Source organism: Coffea arabica, chromosome 8e, assembly GCF_036785885.1.
Source record: "Coffea arabica cultivar ET-39 chromosome 8e, Coffea Arabica ET-39 HiFi, whole genome shotgun sequence".
Taxonomy (NCBI): domain Eukaryota; kingdom Viridiplantae; phylum Streptophyta; class Magnoliopsida; order Gentianales; family Rubiaceae; genus Coffea; species Coffea arabica.
In genome coordinates this window covers 8161069-8180174 of record NC_092324.1, presented here as the reverse complement: position 1 = coordinate 8180174, position 19106 = coordinate 8161069, and the positions used below count along the sequence as shown (strand labels likewise).

Below are 19106 nucleotides of genomic sequence, written 5' to 3'. Positions count from 1 at the left end.
GCTTCCTTTTTTAGAACCAACTCTACCTCTTCTAGTTCTTCTTCAAACACCAAACTAAAAGAAGAAATCAATATACAAGACATTAATTAAGACATAGACAATCGAAAAATTTTTAAATATACTCAAATTGATATATATGAAAGAGAAAGAAAGTGGATGTTTTCCACTTCAAATTATACAATTAAGACAGTAGAACAAACTATAGCCTTAGATGCCGATCATGAAGAAATCAAACTATTATCCAAAAGAACAATAGAAAAACATAAAGAAAAATACAATTATATTCATTTTGGATTAGTACAAATCGTAGCTAAACCTTTGATAAGAGAAGGATTAGACACATCCCTACTCCTTTGTTTTAGAAATAGCAGATTCTTAGAATTCAATGATTCTCTCTTAGGAATGGCAGAAACTAACCTTTGTGGAGGACCAGTATATTTTGATTGTTTTCCAAATTTTACAGTCTCTTTAAAAGATGAAAACATTCTAAATGTTTTAACATTAAACACAAAAACTGCTAACTATAGAGTCAAAACTGGGACTCTTCCTGTAGCTATTATTTATAGAATTCAATACAAAGTTATGAATTCAGCATTCAGGACAGGAGCCCTAAAAACATTACAAAAGGGAGAAATAGTCCTATTCCAAACAGATCTGGCTAGATCTCATATTACAGTTCCAAGATCTATCACCTGGAACCAGATCTCACTGCCGGAAAGCTGGGCTCTTCCTGAAGTAGCTCCAGCAGACCCAATACAAAATACAACGGCTTCAAACATCCAGCAATTTACTTCTGGAGCTGTTCAAATCAAATTTGACAGATCTATGAGTTTCAGGGCATCATCTTCATCAACAACTGGTAGAGATATGCCTAGATACTCAATAGGAAGAAGATCAGTTTCAGACAGGTCACTGACTTCTTCTATCTCAACCCGACTTCAAGATTTAGATCTTTTTGCTAAAATTCTACAAGCAAGGTATGCAACCAACAGACCTACTCCTTCAGAGATCCAGGATGGATCCTCTGATGATCCAGAACAGGAAGGATTTCCTAGATCTCCTACATATTCCTCCATAATAGACAGTCGTCCTCAACTTGACGAATTGAGGGTACTGACTATGGAATATCAAATTGACAAACAAAATCTTAAGACAGAATTTTATGCAAAATACAATCATGCCAAGAGAACTTGGTTCTTTGACAAGTACAAGGGACAACATCGACAAAAAATACAAAAAGAATTCTATGGATTTCTTGGAAAAACAAAACAACATATTCAGTTCTTTGATTGGTTCGAAGTATATTCACAAAGAAATGGGATTGATTGTCCTTTTTCTCAAACAACAAATGTGGTAAAAAAGTGGTAAACAACTGAAGAGGAAATTCAAGCAAAACTCCCGCCACCAAAATCAATTACTTTCTCATACAAGTCAACCGAGATCAATGCCAAACCATTCAAGCTTAAATCTACCTAGGATGAAGGAACAGTCAATGGCAAGGACATCCAGAGAATCTATGAACAAAATAACTACATCAACAAATACTTGCAGACACTTGGGGAATATCTCTTAACCAGGCCTATTCCTAAAACTCCTTCCATGAATATCTCTTCATCAAACCCACTTTTCAAATCTCATGAAATACCAACTAAATTCCACAAAGACCTCCGAATCAAACCAATAACCCAATTAGAAAAACGAATAGCCAAAATAGAACAATCCTTTTCTACCCCAACATCCAAACAAGGGTCAAACAACCAAGGATCCGCAAGTGTTAGCCAATCAACCTGTACAATAACCAAAGAAGAATTCCAAGAGTCTTTGACCATAAACAAACTACAACCCTCTTCTTCACAAAACCAAATTACCAACTAGAAAAATCCTCAAAAATTATACTACTCCAGAACTACCTATCCAGATATCCTTCTTGAAGAAAAATCCAACATTTTGCAAAATTCATATAATGCAAACAATATATATGAATGGAGCATAGATGGAGTTTTCGAATACAATATTCTTACAATCCTTTAACAAATGACGATGGTAGCTACAGTCTATCGGACATCACATGGCTGCACTAACCAATTAGCTACCCATATCTTAATTACATGATTTACTAGGCAACTTAAAGGTTGGGGGGACGAGCACCTCACCACAGAAGACAAAGACAACATTCTCAATGCAGTCAAAATTGATATTAATGGTGAACCAATTCTTCAGGATGGAGACATCATCTCAGATGCAGTAGCAACATTAATATTCACTATTGCAAAAACATTTGTCGATGATCCAAGAATATTCAGGAAAAAATCATCGAAGCTACTAAACAATCTCAAATGCAAAAGCCTCTATGACTTCAGATGGTACACAGACACATTCTTAACCAGAATATATGCAAGGTTAGACGGTAACAAAGCCTATTAGAAAGAAAAATTCCTTGATGGCCTTCCTAAATTATTGTGAGATCTAGTTCAAGAAGAACTCAAGACTCAATACAACGAAATTGTGCCATGGGAAACAATAACCTATGGACAGTTAATCAGCCAGATCCAACAAGTCGCACTCAAAATATGCCGACAAGACAAGTTGTTCAGACAGCTTGCAAAGGACCGAGCCCAAAGAAGAAATTCTGTGAACAGTTTGGGCTACCAAATTGTTACAAAAAACTCCATAAAAGACTCAAACCCAACACCCCATAACACCAATTCTTCAAGTTTACTTCTCTCTCTAGCTTGAAGAAATCTCTCCCTTCTCTCTACAAACTAGCTTAGTTTTTAGTTTTTAGAATCAAACAAAGAAGCAAGCCTTGTGCAAGCTTCATATGATGTAAGTTTTCTTATATTCTGTTATTCAGTCTCATTCAATCAAATGGTCAGCTGAGCCGCCTATATTCATATTCATTTACTTGTTTTATTTTATTTTGATTATACTAACTATACATGGCCAGTTATACCGCCTGAACTAACATACTAACTGTTTTTATATTTTATTTACATTCTATTTATACATAGCTGGTTCAACCGCCTATACTAACTAGTGGCAGTCCAATTGCGACCCACTTCCTAATTTCTATGCCCTTTGCTTTATTTATTTTATTTACTTTCCTGGTTTAAGGGGCTAACCCCTCATCCAGAGACAAAGTTCACAAGTTATTTCTTCCTAGGGCTTAATCTTCTTGTATTGGGATCCAAGAAGGCCTTTGAAGAAATCTTTATTGTGAACTTTGTCTCTGTCTGATCAAGGTCGAGTCTTAAATTGTCAGCTCGTCGAACTCGATCTCGAGTTCGAATTCAATAAAATTAAGTCAAGACTCGGTTCGATTAGGTCAAAACTCGACTCGTTTGCAGTCCTAATTGGAACACTCACCAGTTCAAACAAAGCAACGTTAAACGTTCGTCTCCAGGTTATTTGCGTATTCACCGTCAAACCCTAAGAGCAACTAAGATAAAATATTATGGACCAACCATCCAAAACTTAGGTGAACGAAATTCACATGTTAGACTAAACTATGAGTCATACACCTATCCAAGTTGGCCTCTTAAAACACAAAGTTCAAAGACAAATTTGAAAGTGTAAGTCAAGGAAAATCCAAGTGTGTGCTAGGGCAAATATTCAAGTATGGTTTTGGGAGTGAAAAGAGAGCATTTGGACCCAAGAGACATGAGTAACCAAGAAATTCCTTATTCCAATTCATGGCTTGAAATTTCCAGCAGCAAAATAGTGAAGAAAACAAGGTAATTCACCTTTTAAAGTTCTTAGATTCGTTCCAATTCAACACACTATCATAGTTCAAGGTTTTAGCACATGAAGTGAGCACGATGGTGTCCAAAAGACCCTCAAACAAAAGGACTTTAAGGCTAAGGCTAAGGGACAGTAGGGTACACAGCTGCCCTACCTGCCAGAAATTTCCAGCAATGAAACAAGCACAATCATGAGGTTTTCACCTTTCAAAATGCATGGTTTTCACCCAAGTTCAACATACAAAAGTCTTAACCAGTGTTTGGAATAAGACTGGGCCAAAACTCATCATAAAAAGGTTTAGAAAAAGAAGGTAAAATGCATCACTATCAACTCGGTCAACAAGCAAAATTGCAGCCCTAAAAATTAGAGAAAATCACTAACGAAAACCCTCTATTTCATCTAAAATTCAACACATAAGTAAGGCTTAAAAGTTAGTATTTTAGGCAAGTTTACCATAAAATCAGCCCACAATTAAAGAAAACAAGCTACTTCCAAAATCGGACAGCATTTCCCCCTATTTTTCCTTAGGTTTCCTCCAAACTCAATGCTTATCTTCCTAGCAATCCAACCTCAATCACAACCACAAGTCATAGGCTATAAAGGGCACTTGTTTAAGGTTACAAAGCCACCCAAATTAGCCAATAATCTAGCTCAAAAGCAACCATAATAAAGCTGAAAAAATATAACCCTAAGCTGAAATTTACTACTACAATCTGAAATTTTCTATAATGAAGCTAAAACAACATATCAAAGTTAGAATATTCGCATGGCAAAGCTAATAGATCATAGTCAATCTCAAATCAACATATCAAAGCTGAAATTTCTCACTCAAAATCGAAATTTTCCAACCACCACACAAACTATGAAATTTTCCATGAAATCTACCAAAATCAAACTTAAATCCACTCATATGCAAGTAATAAAAGAAAAGATGGTTTCTTGATATAGTTACCTCCAAACCCTATGAAGAAATGCAACCAAAAGCTTCTTTCTCCACTAATCTTTCCACAAAGGCCTATTTTCCTGCCTTGATATCACTTTCTATGGGTGGAGTTGCAAGCTTAGGATGAAATTCCAAGGATTCAAGCAAGATTCAAGGTTGAAGATAAAGTTTCTTCCTCTCCTTTTCTCCCTCTAGAGAAGGGAAAGATGATAGGTTTTTTGGTCAATCTTTTTGTTAATTAAAGGCTAAAAATGTTCTTGGTCCAAGTCAAAGCTCCAAGGCTTGGTTGACAAGTGGCACTCCAAGGTTAATCCTCATCTATTTGTCTTCCAAATGCTAAAATATCTAACCAACTTCTAATTATCCCTTAACACCTTATAAAATAATATCTCTTTGCACAAAACTGCTCTTAATTTTCAAAAATTTATCGAACACACATCACTAATGGGTCCTACTTCCAAAATGCACTACGAACCTAACATGTACTAACATATAGAAGAAAAATATTTTAAAACTTGACTCATTTATAAAAATATTTAGGAAATTAAGGCAATAAGTAAAAGAAGGAAAAAGTATTCAAAGAAATGAAATAAAATATAAAATAATTTTCGGATCCTTATAAAAACCACTCAAACTCAATGGGAATCTTGAAGACGTATGAACAAGGATCAGGATAGATGATCAATATAGACAAGTCATTAGTAATTTTCAACAAGAACATGGATCAGGAAAAGCAAAGAGAGATATGCAGAAGAGTGGGAAACATACGAGTAGTAAATCAGGGGAAATACTTTGGGTAGCCTATGGTTGTCACAAGAACCAAAGATCAAGTGTTTGGATTTATCGGAGAAAAGTGCCAAAAAACTGTAACCAGCTGAAGAAACAGAATGCTAAGCCAAACAGGGAAAGAGGTTTTACTGAAAGCAATAACCATGGCAATACCAACGTATGCAATGTCATATTTTAAACTTCTAGTGAAACTATGCATAGAGATAAATGCAATGATGGCAAATTTCTAAAGGGGAGAAGAAAAAGGAAAAGGAAAAATCCACTGGTGCTCCTAGAAAAAAACTAACAACTAAGAAAGATGCTAGTGGACTAGGATTTAAGGATCTCTAAAAATTCAATAAAGCTTTGTTGGGCAAACAGGTATGGAGACTTTTAACATGTCCAAACCTCCTGGTGAGCAAAGTGATGAAAGCTAATTATTATCCAAAGGATTCACCTCTAAGCTACAAATTTAAAAGCAATTCATCCTGGATATGGCAAAGTCTGATAGGAGCCAGAGATGAAGTAAATAGGGGAACTAGAAAGAAAATTGGAAATGGAAAAAGGTATAAAAATATGGGAAGATGCATGGATACAGAACTGCAAGGTAGGAAAATTAAACTCTCCTAAGCCTCAAGGTTGTCAAATTAGCAAGGTGAGTGAATTGATCTCAAATTTCAAATGGACTACAACACTAATCTTTAGGACCTTTAGTTCAGATGAAGCTAGGAAAATCCTCAGAATACCTATAAGCTTAGCTGGTAGACCTGATAGCTACTTTTGGAGCCATAGTAATACTGGACAATACACTGTCAAACCAGCATATAAAGCAATGACTAGGCAGGATAGACAGATGGAAAAAAGAGATAGCAATAAGAGAGAGACAAGCAGTGCAAGTGAGAAAGAATGAGCTTGGAAACAACTATGGAAAATAAAGATCAAGCATAAACAGAAGCTGTTCATATGGAAGTGTCTGAATCATGCTTTGCCAGCAAGAGAAATAATCTTCAGAATAATCTTCAAAACAACAAGAAAAGGAGATCTGATTTGCAAAAACTATGGGTGGGATGTTGAGACAGTGGAACATATCTTTTTTCAATGTAGAAAAGCAAGAATTATATATAAAATGGCCCCCCTTCAATGGGATGGACTCAATGAACACACAGGAAATTTCAAAAGCTAGTGGCTAAAGCTGATGGAAGCAAGGAACAGAAAGGATGCCATAGACCACATAGCCTTGACAGTGAACATATTATGGCAAATTTGAAAAATTAGAAATGAAGAGGAGTTTGAAGACAAAGAAATGCATCCTATGGAAGAATTCGAAAACAATCAAGGATTGGGAGGAATATAGCCAATTTCAACAAACAACAACTCAGATGTTTTATCTTAGAAATAAAAAGAGCTTTAGAACAAGAACAAAAAGTGGCACAAGGAGAGAACATGTTGATAATGTGTGGATGTAGGACATCATAAGAAAGGCCAAAATATGGGGATAGAGATCTTTGTAAAAAACAACTTGAACTAGCTGCTTGCAACCTGGAAAATGAGGGAACGAAGCACTGGATCAATGGTACTAGACTACCTGCAAGCCATTAAATTGGCCTTGAGCAAGATCAAGGAACAAGTTTGGGAGATGATCAATGTCCATACATCCTGTACCCGAGTTCTAAATCTGATACGGAAACAATCCTCAAATGATACTAGAATTGCTACACATCGGGAGGATATCAAGAACTTTAGCTCAATGTTTAGGAAATACTCATTTGATAGTCCATCTTGTGAACTTAATAGACTAAGTACAAGATTGAATATACTTGCTCAAGATATAACTTTTGATGAGGAATTCTTAGATCCTCAGTGTCTTAGTTCACTTTGTATAGCTGAATATAAGCCCTTGCTCACACATTGTAATTTTAATCTTATCATCAATAATACTTTCTATCACTTCCCCAACAAAAAAAGGAGTAATTTGTCAATTTCATAAATATAGGAAGCAATTTGCTACTAACACCTAATTACAAGAGAGCAATATGTAATTAAGTTAAGCCAATTACAAACTTGCATAGGATTCAAACTCAAAATTTCCAATCAAGTCTGACAATTTAAAAATTCAACTCGATTTATTTCCAACCCTAACCCAGCACAGAGGTACTTTGCCTCGCAATCTCACAACAAAAGTGGTGATTCCAACCAAAGAATAGGGATGGCGGGCACCCGTCCCATGAGAGACTAATGGGGCGAGGGTTGGGGGGAATTTTTTCCCTTCGATTAGAAACGCGGTTCCCCCCGCCACCTGTTAAAAAAATTAATAAATAAATATATATATGTATGTATGTATATAATTATATATATAATATTTAATTTAATTAGTTACAAATTTATAATAATGATATTATTAATTATATGTATTATATAATGGATATTAGTGTATTTAATATAATTAATATTATCAATTATACTAATAATTATACATATCTACTAATAGAAATTATTAATTAATTATACTAAATTTACTAATACATTTATACTAAATTCCTAATTACACTTAACACAAATACACTTTTTTCTAAAAAAAAAACACAATAATGACTTATTAATTATATTTGTGTCAAAAGTAAAAACTTGACTACTTTGATTATATTTATTTCATCATGTTAAATTGTATTCAAATAACTTTTTTATTATTTTTATGAATTTTTATTGTAAAATTACAATAAATAATAATTTGATAATATATTGATATTTTAATATTTAATTATTTGTTAAAATTTGACTATAATAAAATTACGACAAATTTTTATTAACCCCCGTCCCTTAAAGGCACCCACAGGGCAAGGGGCAGGGACGGAAGGAACTAGTGGACAAAGCCGTTGCCTTTCCTACCAAAGAATAATAAACAGACGTTCTATTCAAGTGCAAGCTTTAACCGGTGAGCCTTTAACTGGTGTTTTAAATGTTAGAAAAAAAGATACTTCGTAACAGTGCACGCCCATGGTTGTTAAAATCGTACGATCCTACGATCCGGAAAGGCAAAATCGATCCGGATCGCACTTAGGATCGCAAATTCCTTGAATCTACATAGGATCAAGGTAGGATCGGTAGGATCGCATAGGATCGTACGATCCTACTTCGATCCTACAAAAAAGGGCTAATTTGTGAAATACAAGGTTCATTTTGCAAGTAAAAATCAACATTTGGGGTAGGCTTGTAGTTTATCAAGAAATTGCAGGCCTTAGTTGCAATGTTTTAACAAATTTTGCCTCAAAGTCAAAAGGTTCCGTCAAAAAGCTTCGGTCTTCTTCATCTTCTCCTCAAGCAGACCTTTGTCATTTCTTTTCTCCTCTCCGCTGCCCAAATCAAATCCCTAATTTAAACCATCAAACCATCTCAAGCTTCGGCTACAGCTCTTACCAAGACCAAGTACTAACAAGACAAATTGCTGCGGCTTCTACCAAGAACCCAGTCACCCACAAGCTACAGCCGACAGCTTCAAGGCTTCAAGCTTTAAAGCTTCAAGCTCCAGCAGCCATTGCTTCGGTAAGAATATCAAGCTACGAAATCCTCTGTTGCCGCCGGATTTTGGCCGTTTCAAGCTTCAAAGCTTGAAGCTCCAGCACCCGTTCTTCTCCAATTTTCGTGCTGCCAGCCTGCCACCACACTGAAGCTCAAGCACCAGCACTTCAATTAAAGTCATATGTGAGTGTGGTTATTTTCTTGCTTGAAAATTGATACTTGGGGAGATGGTGATTGATAAAGTTATGATTTGTATTTGGTTTTCTTGGTATTTGAACATATATTGCTTTTGATTGAATTGAGTTGAAGTTGAAGGGAATTATTGACGGGTCCATTAGGATTTGTGAAAATTTGGTTTTCTTGCTTGAAAATTATTGACGGTTCTGAAGCACCAGCACTTTGTCTTAGGATTTGTGCTCTCAGAATCATTAACGGGTCCATTAGGTGCACTCTTTTTTGCCTTCTCCATAGGAAGCTCTGATAATCGAGACTCTGCTACCACATAAATCTTCCCATTGAACTTGTTGAAGAAATCGAAATTAGGAGTATTATTATTTTGTAATAATGAATTAATGAGAACTCATAAAATTATTTAATATAACATCGTTTAAATCTTCCCATTTTGTCATGCATTTTGCAGCAGTTGGACGGTTGATTTTTCAACTGTTATCTTTACAGTAAAACATGTCAGTTGATAATTTTTCTTTCTGTTACATGACTCCTTAATAATCTATTTTCACAGGATTGTTTTTCTGTTCTACTCTCGTCCTGGTTATTCCTTTGACTAAGCTATATTAAGCTGTGATCCCAAAGATGCTTCATGTACTATAAGAACTCTGCACTGATCTAGACATCAATTCTAGCACGAAATTTGGATTAGTTAGTTGTTATCATGACTCCTAAGTGATTAGTAACCTAGACAATTAAAAGCATATGAATTAAGAATATTTGGTATCTTGTTGTTTTGATTAACTCATTGAGTACCATAATTTTATGAAATAGTGATTTTTAAGCACAGGGTATGAAGGATCACTAAGGACACATAAAAGAATTCCCTTTTCTGGTAGGACGTATAGCAAAGTTTTATTTTCCAGAAATATTCACACAAATACAAATGTTTGCTGTTCAAGCATTAATTTCTGAACTTCTATTGTTGTTGCTATTATGTCCTTTACCTATGTTTTCATTGGATTTGCACTCGGCCTTGCAAAAATCATTGGTAATAAGACTGAATTTCTTGTGCTGGTCTGGTCTGGCTTATTTTCTGAATGCTAGCTTTATTTTCTTTTATCAAGTGCTGGTCTGGTCTGAATTTCTTGGTTTCTTATGAATATTCTAATATATTTGGCAGTGCTTAAATGTCTTCATCCGCTTCAAAGAAACAAAGTAGAAAAAATGCACCGGGTGCTCGATTGGATCCCGGGTGGGATCATGGAATTGAAATTGATGCTAATAAAAAAAAAGTTCAGTGTAAATACTGTGGGATTACTCGAGCTGGTGGTGTGTATAGGCTTAAGCATCATTTAGCTTGTACACATACAAATGTTGAACCATGTCCCAGCGTTCCTGAAGATGTTAGAACCCAAATGTTTGATTTACTAAGTGCAAGTTCTGAGGAATCAAGGAAAAAAAAACAAAGGGTTAGTACCATGTATGATTTAGAAGAAGAAGAAAGTGAAGTTAAGCAGCAGGCTAAAAAATGTTCTATGGACAACTTTGTTGTGAGAAAATCTGGGGGGTTGAATGTGAGACAAACAACCATAAGTGAGAAATGGAAGAAACAAGATAGAGATGAAGTTTGTCAAATAATGGCTAGGTGGTTCTATACAAGTGCCATTCCATTTAATGCTGTAAATAACCCATTATTTCCTTTAATGATTAGGAAATTGGGAGAATATGGAAAAGGACTTAAACCACCTTCATACCATGAAATGAGAGTGACCTTTTTGAAAAAAGAGGTGCAAGAGACATTGAATTTGCTCAATATGTACAAAAAAGAGTGGAAAAAAACTGGTTGTACTATTATGTCCGATGGATGGTCTGATCAGAGAAAGAGAACAATGAACAATTTTCTTGTGAATAGTCCAGCTGGTACTGTGTTCTTATCTTCGGTAGATACCACTGATATTTCAAAAACAGCTCAAAAATTATTTGAATTGTTAGATGGTATTGTGGAAAAAATTGGAGAGGATAATGTTGTGCAGGTCATCACCGATAATGCTTCTAATTATAAGACAGCTGGAAAAATATTGATGGAAAAGAGAAAAAGATTGTTTTGGACCCCTTGTGCTGCTCATTGTATTGATCTAATGTTAGAAGATTTTCAAAAGTTTGATTCTCTCCACAAAGTTACTATACAAAAAGCGAAATCAGTGGTTACATATATTTATGCATGGGGTACAGTTATTAATTGGATGAAACAGTTCACTAATGGCAAGGAGTTGATTAGACCTGGAGTTACTCGTTTTGCTACTTCATACTTGACCATGAGACGTCTTAGCGAGCTGAAAGGGAATTTGTTTAACTTTTTCTGTTCGGATAAGTGGAAAACAAGCATGTATGCTAGGAGAAACAAGGGGAAAAAAATTGAGAGCATCATTTTTGATAATCAACAATTTTGGCCAAATGTGGAGTTATGTTTAAAGATAGCTTCGCCTCTTATCAAAGTATTGAGGATGGTTGATTCTGATGAAAAACCAGCCATGGGCTTTCTCTATAAAGCTATTTATCAGGCAAAAGAAGAAATCAAACAAAATGTGAACAATATTCGAAAGAGGTAAATTTTAAATAAATTGTCATATTAATTATGAGTTCATTTATAATTTCTGTGTTGGATAGTAGAATGAATTTTTTTAGTTATTTTTTTAACCAAACTCATGTTTATATGCTAGATATGAATCGGCATTTGCTATCATTGATAAAAGATGGGAAGATCAATTAAGTCATCCTTTACATGCCACGGGTTATTATTTGAATCCTCAATTTCAATATAGCCCAGATTTTCAGTCGGATGCAAATATAAAACGTGGCCTTTATGATTGCATTGCTAAGATGGTTCCCGAATCTGGTGAAAGGGTGAAGATTGATTTGCAATTAGATGACTTTCGACATGCAAATGGATTATTTGGTCATGAAAATGCTGTACTAACAAGAAACAAGAAATCTCCTGGTTAGTTACCATTTGAACTTTGTGTTTTTATTTTTAAAACCTTTACTAATTTGTTATTTATTTTAATTTCCTACAGCTGATTGGTGGGAATCTTATGGCGATGAGTGTCCAGAGTTGAAAATTTTTGCCATTCGAATTCTCAGTTTAACTTGTAGCTCTTCTGGATGTGAGCGAAATTGGAGCGCATTTGAATTGATAATAATGTTTTCATATAATATAATATCTCATTTAGTATAATATTTTGTTTAGCATTTGAATTTAAGTTCGTAGTGTAACTGTGTAAGTTCTTTCAATTTCAATAGGTACATTCTAAGAGAAGAAACCGTTTGGCTCAAAAAAGAATGAATGATCTTGTGTTTGTGATGTACAACTTGAAGTTGAGAGAGAGACAAAGGCAAAGGCAACGTATTATTGAAGAAATTCCTTTTGAGAATTTGCCTTCAGATGATGAATGGGTGACAGAGAGAGAAAATCCAACTCTTCCAAGAGAAAATAGCTGGTTACGAGTTCTAGATGACAATCCCAAATGTGACACTTCAGATGAAGAGGGAAATGAAGATGATGAAATTGAAATACTTACAAGAAATGTGCAGAGAGTTTGTAAGTTTCTTTCTTTCTTCCAATTTAAGTATAAAGTTTATCCTTTTTTTGTTTTTATAGTTTTATTTTGCAAGTTCTCTTGTTTTTGGTAACTTTCATTATTATTGTTTGTTTATTTAGATGATCATGAAGATCGTCAAACCCATGTCCGTCGAAGACAAGTTAATAAAATGAAAGAGATTCATGTTATTGATGAGGATGATGGGCCTTCAACTGAATTCGACCGCCAAGATGATGATTATCTTGATATGGTTCTCGAAACTGATCTTCAAATGGGAACTAATGATTTGAATGATACTAATTTGGATGGTGATGAAGATAATGCCGAAGATGAATTCCAAGAGAATTGGGATGGTGAAGATGATTGGGAAAATAATGATTTTGATAATATGGATTATGGGAATAATGAATTTGATTCAAACGATGAAAATGATTGGTTATAAATTAATGTATTTCTGAATTATTATGATACTTGAAAATGATGAATTGTTGCTATTTTATTTTTTATTTTTTCATGTTTGTTTAAACATGACAGATGACATTCTAGTAGTTAATTTTGATCTTGAAAATCTTTTTGGATGTTTGGCTTTTTAGTATTTGTGAAGGTTGATGATTATTTTATATTTGAAATTATGATTGTGTAAACTGTGAAGCATTTGGTTTTAAGACTTGAAATCATGACAGATAACAGGTTTATATTCTCTTCTTTATTACTTGTCAGATAGTAAGTAAAAAATACTATATATTTATGAATAGCTTATTTATTTGATATCTTTTAGGATGTACAAAATAATATATGAATTTCAAATTCATTAATTTAGTAAATTTAGGAGTTTTTGATAAGATCTTACGATCCGATTCTGTGAAACTAAAATCGATCCGACGTGAGATCTTGATTTTACAAACCTTGTGTACGCCTCATAATTTATCAATAAGAGAAGCCATTAAGCCCAAAAAAAAAAAATTCCCCAAAACCATCAGAACAGTGGAACATGTTTGCCGTACAAACCCTACGCAAGTTTTACGCCATCATCGAGATAACATAAAGAGAACATCTAATCTGTGCGCCAGATTCACTATCCCTCGTCCAAAAAGACAACAGAAGGGGAAGAAAGAGACTGAGAACAAAAGAGGATATGTTCTACTTCCTGAATTACAAATCTACCCGTCCACTAGAGAGATAGTTTGTTTGGATAAGAATTTATTTGGATGATTTATTTGATCCAGTTACTGTAGCACTTTTTGTGATGTGATGTATGTGAAATAAAAAGGTGATTGGAAATTGTGTGTATGATGCAAGCAAAACAAAATCTGAAATTTTTATTTCAAATTCTTGTTGTCCAAACAAACTCACTATCTTTTCTAAGAAATGTTTATGCAGCCTTCTGGAAATGCTTGGAAAGCAGCTTCGCAATCTCAGTAAATCCAACTTTCTCCTTGCCTTCAAATATGGTCTTCAGCTTCTCATCACAGTAGATCTCTTTCTTGTTGTTTGGATTCTGAAATACAAGGAAACCACAACAAAGTCATGTACCATATTTTTGAAGTAACCTTGAGGAAAGTTTCTAGTCTCATGCAATAAGAAATCGTGATTAACTATGCATATGCAACACAAACTAATTGCACAGATTTTCTCCATGCAGATTTCAAAATTCTTCTTAAAATCTACTACTCAAGACAAACAATATAAAAGGCAGCATGACCCTGAATTTCTGCAACAAGCATAGGTAATGAACTCCACCTTCTGTCATCTCAAGGGAAATTATACGCCAATCCATCAGGGTAGCAGTATTCTTGACAGAGAAGTACAATAATTATCAAAATTAAACTAATTTTGCAAGCAGTAAAGAAACCAGAATGTCTATATTAAAGTTGCAGTGCAAAATTTCACATACACAAAATAAGATATGATAAAAATTGACACAAGACCAAGGGATCCAATTTCCCCTAGTGGCTCCAATACAGAAAATAGATGAATAAAAGAAAAGAAAAGAAAAAACCAAGAAAAACAAACCATTCCAAATTAGAAAGAAGAAACAGGGAAGGACAAACACTCACACAAGTAAGAATTATTCATTAGCCTGCAGAAGAATGTCAATGGAATCTTTTAATTACCTAGTCATTGTACAATATCAGTTTGGTTAGAAATTTGGGCACTACCCCTTTAGACTCCACCAGATCAAATGCACAATAAACATGCATTCTATCAGTATTAGCCTTGCAAATTTATCACATCAATAACAGCAACAATGAACAGAAGCCATAACTCAAAACCGTTCACACGCCTTTCTATTAGTCTTCTACTCAAAGAATACCAGAAAAGAATGGGAAAGCAAATACAGAGAACACAAAAGTTTAAAGAGAAACTAGGATTCTCAGACATAAGAGGCTAAAAATTAGGGGTAGGCCACTGGACAATAGGATAACTCAAATCCTACAACAGCAATGGTTTCATTCACTCCTCATCCCCCTCCGTTCCCCAGAAAACAGAGCTTAAAACTTCCCTTCCTGTTTTATGGATAGCCATTATGCCTACAGACCTTGTATTTACAGTACTTAAATATACACATATGCATTTAAACAGACAAAAAGTAAATAGTTGCAAACTACCCAGGCACTTCTCTTATTATACTTTTTCTTCTTCTTTTCCCCGAATACACATACTCTATTGCTTCACAAGGACATCAACATCGTTGTATATTTGCCTTTACATTGACATTCTTAAAAGACAGAAATTCACAAAGAAAATTTTAAAAAATCAGTCTCAATAGACTACAATCATGATATCTCTGCACGTCTTTGTCCAGAGACATATTATTGCCTGATTCCGTACACAATCAACAACCAACAGAAGTTGAGCCAATAAACAAAAAAAGCAAATGTAAAAAAAATTAGTCACAAATTAGAAGGTAATGAGCAGATAAGTTAAACAATCATCTAAAATTTTTTATTAAAAAAATCCACTGAAATGGAAAAGCTACTCGTATATTATTAGACCTGAAGCTTTTTGGATTTGACGTAAACCCAGACTTTCTTGACGGCGTCAGTGCGGGAAGTTTCGGGTGCACCAACGAACTGGCGGAGAGCAGGGGAGACAGGCTGCGTCTTCAGGATGCCATTTCTGCGGCCAGAAGTTTTGGCAGCGGCGGAGCCGGCAGTGGTGGAGGTGACGGAGGTCTTAGCGGCTGCCATGAGTGCTCTGCAGCGGTTTCCGAAAACCCCAGCGGTCGACGCCATAGCGGTTGCTCGATTTCTCTCGCTTCGGTAATCGGAAAAACCCTAGAAAGAGAAGAAAGAGAGTGGAGTGAGAATGTGAGGGGACTGGGAGAGTGAAGAAGGCAGAGTGGAGGGAAAATGTGAGAGAAGACAAAAGGGCGAGTCTTTCGGGCTTTTTTAAACTGTTTTTCAGGTCTCAAATTTGTACTTATTAGCTAATTTTAAATGTTTGAATTGAGAGTTTTTGCAAAAAAAAAAAAAAAAAATCTCGATAATTTTTTATTTACTTTTTCATTCAAATATATCAAATCGTTATTATTTACTTTTTTAGCTTATGTAGATCAAGTCATTATAATATATTTTTTTTTTTTGTAAAAACTCTATGAATTTTACAATCCAAATGGGCTTTTGGTATTTTGTGTTGTTTTATTTCTTAGAATTTGCTTGGTTTTTATTTTTTCTCTCTTTTGTTTTTGGTATTTTAAGAAAGAATTTGGGCATTCAAAGGTTGAGAATTTTGAATTTGGTTGACCCTTTTAGGAAAAGAGATGATGAGAGTTTTTGCCAAAAAAAAAAATTTCTCGACAATTTTTTTTATTTACTTTTTTACTTTATATATATTAAGTCATTATAATTTATTTTTTTAACTCATGTATATCAACTCAGTATAGTATATTTTCTGTAAAAACTCTACGAATCTTACAATCCAAAGGGGCTTTTTGATATTTTGTTTTGTTTTATTTCTCAGAATTGGCTTGGTTTTTATTTTCTCGCTTTTGTTTTTGGTATTTAATTTTTAAGAAAGAATCTGGGCATTCAAAGGTTGAGAATTTTGAGTTGGGTTGACCCTTTTAGGCAAGAGATGAAAAGTATTTTACAATGTTGGTAGAGCATGTTGATCATATCATCTTTATTTTAGGGTTAATTTCAATAAAGCCCTTGAAAAATACATTTTCTACACATTACTCCCTAAACTTAAATTGAAACAATTAAATTTTCCAATGAGGTACAATTGGGTTGGGTATTCACACATGATTTTCGTACAGTGACTAATTTATCCCCACAAGTTCTTAGTTACCAAGGCTCCGTTTGAATTTGAGAGTTTTTGAAATACTTGTTTTTCATCTACAATGCTACAGTAATACACAAACAAAAACAACTCCAAAAATACTATATCCAAACAATATATCAAAAATAACTTCAAATATACAAAAATATTTTAATATATATATTTATATATAAATAATGTATACAAAAAAATATATTTTGTTTAATAATTATATATATTTATATATAAATATTAATCCAAAAATTAATATTCATATTTTGTTTAAAATAAATATATATACTTATAAAATTAATAAAATATATACACAAAAAATAAATATATATTTATATATAAATATTAATATATTTTGTTCAAAATATATTTATATATATTTATAAATCTATTTACATATATATTTATGTAAATATATAAATATATTTATTTACATATATTTATATAAATTTATAAATATATTTTTTCAAAAACTAAAATTAATAAAATATATATACAAAATATAAATTTTTAAAAAAAATAAAATTAATGAAATATATATACAAAAAATTAAATATATATAATTATACATAAATATTAATATTTTGTTTAAAATATATTTTTATATATATTTTTGTATATATTTAAGTAAATATATATTTATTTATTTATATATATTTATATAAATTTATAAATTTAATATTTCAATTTTTGTATAATACGTATATTAATATATATTAATATGTATATTTCAATTATGTATATTACATTATATATATATAAATTATAGTAATATTAATATATTTCAATTATGTACATTAATATGTATATTATATATATTATATCAATTGAAATAAATATTATATATTTATATATAAATATAAATATTTTGTTAAAAATATATTTATATATAAATATATAAATATATTTATTTATATAAATATATTTATTTATATATATTTATATAAATACATAATATATTTATTTCAATTTTGTTTTATAATATGTATGTTAATAGATATTAATGTGTATATTTCAATTATGTATATTATATTATATCAATTGAAATAAATATATATATTTATATATAAATATATATTTTTTGTTAAAATATATTTACATATTATTATAAATATATTAATATATATACATTTGTATAAATATATAAATATATAAATATATTTATTTATATATTTATATAAATATATATATTTCAATTTTGTTTTATAATATGTATATTAATATATATAATATGTATATTTATATTATATATATTAATATGCATATTATAAAATAAAATTGAAATAAAAAATATTATATTTATAAATAAATAAATATTAATATATAGAAACAGAGCCAGTGTATATTTAAAAAAAATTCCAAAAAATTGTAAATTATAAAAATACTCAGTATTTTTCATATATTTTAAAAATACCTCTAAAATCAATCCAAAAAATATCTACAGTAAATTTTTTTCATATACACAGCTATAGTAAAGTTTTTAAAAAATACGTCCGAAAACAGCTAATTCAAATGGGGGCCAAAGTTTTGATCACTTATGCTTGATAAAAAAAATTCTAAAATAATCTAGTTATTCCCCATATCACCAAAAATACAAATTTTGTACAGTTTTTGGTTTATTATCATTATTGTGATTTATTTTAATATGTATTAGTATATGACTTTATCATTTTTTGTGCATTTGTTACAACTACAAACATATTAAAAAATATACAAAAAATATTAATCACACTCTACTTTTTATTAAGGGATAATATCAGAAACCTCCCTTCAGGTTTCTCTTAATATCACTTTACACCCTTGAAATTTTAGAAATATCACTTACCACCCCTAATAAATGTAAAAAGACTATATTAACCCTCATTTGACACATAATTCACAACATATCAAATAAATGGAACTCAAAAATTTAAAAAAAAAGAAGCAAAAGTCGCTTTCTTATTTTTTCCCTTTTCTCCCTCATTCTCTCTTACCCATTTTTTTGGATGACTATGCAATATTTTATTTGTAAATTATAATAAATTGAATTTTATTTATCTTTTATTTTTTGTGATTGTGATAAAATGAGGTATGATTTATTTCCTTATTTTGAG

The 19106-nt window shown here is 32.2% G+C and overlaps 2 protein-coding genes across 3 annotated transcripts; one reads left to right on the top strand and one right to left on the bottom strand.

Annotated features, from left to right (window-relative positions):
• Window positions 1-8749: 8749 nt before the first annotated feature.
• LOC113704486 (uncharacterized) lies at window positions 8750-13216 on the top strand. 2 transcript variants are annotated; one of them, XM_072062065.1, is made up of 6 exons: window positions 8750-9151; window positions 10320-11744; window positions 11860-12137; window positions 12214-12303; window positions 12440-12737; window positions 12858-13216. In XM_072062065.1, the coding sequence occupies exons 2-5, from the start codon at window positions 10327-10329 to the stop codon at window positions 12448-12450; spliced, it is 1797 nt and encodes a 598-aa protein (XP_071918166.1). In that variant the 5' UTR covers window positions 8750-9151; window positions 10320-10326; the 3' UTR covers window positions 12451-12737; window positions 12858-13216. The 2 variants fall into 2 exon arrangements, with proteins under 2 accessions (XP_071918166.1, XP_071918167.1); XM_072062066.1 differs by lacking the exon at window positions 12214-12303.
• Window positions 13217-14028: 812 nt separating this feature from the next.
• Window positions 14029-16123, bottom strand: LOC113704384 (upstream activation factor subunit UAF30-like). The gene is made up of 2 exons (XM_027226270.2): window positions 15735-16123; window positions 14029-14236 (listed from the first exon to the last, which is right to left on the bottom strand). Exons 1-2 carry the CDS (start codon window positions 15972-15974, stop codon window positions 14111-14113), a joined length of 366 nt encoding a protein of 121 aa, XP_027082071.1. The 5' UTR covers window positions 15975-16123; the 3' UTR covers window positions 14029-14110.
• Between the last annotated feature and the right edge of the window lie 2983 nt (window positions 16124-19106).

Bases quoted from the DNA above. Each gene is read 5' to 3' on its own strand.
- LOC113704486 (XM_072062065.1), top strand. From the start codon at position 10,327: ATGTCTTCATCCGCTTCAAAGAAACAAAGTAGAAAAAATGCACCGGGT. The intron at 11,745-11,859 runs GTAAATTTTAAA...TTTATATGCTAG, and splicing joins GTGAACAATATTCGAAAGAG to ATATGAATCGGCATTTGCTA. The intron at 12,138-12,213 runs GTTAGTTACCAT...AATTTCCTACAG, and splicing joins AAGAAACAAGAAATCTCCTG to CTGATTGGTGGGAATCTTAT.
- LOC113704384 (XM_027226270.2), bottom strand. From the start codon at position 15,974: ATGGCGTCGACCGCTGGGGTTTTCGGAAACCGCTGCAGAGCACTCATG. The intron at 14,237-15,734 runs GTCTAATAATAT...CTTGTATTTCAG, and splicing joins TCAAATCCAAAAAGCTTCAG to AATCCAAACAACAAGAAAGA.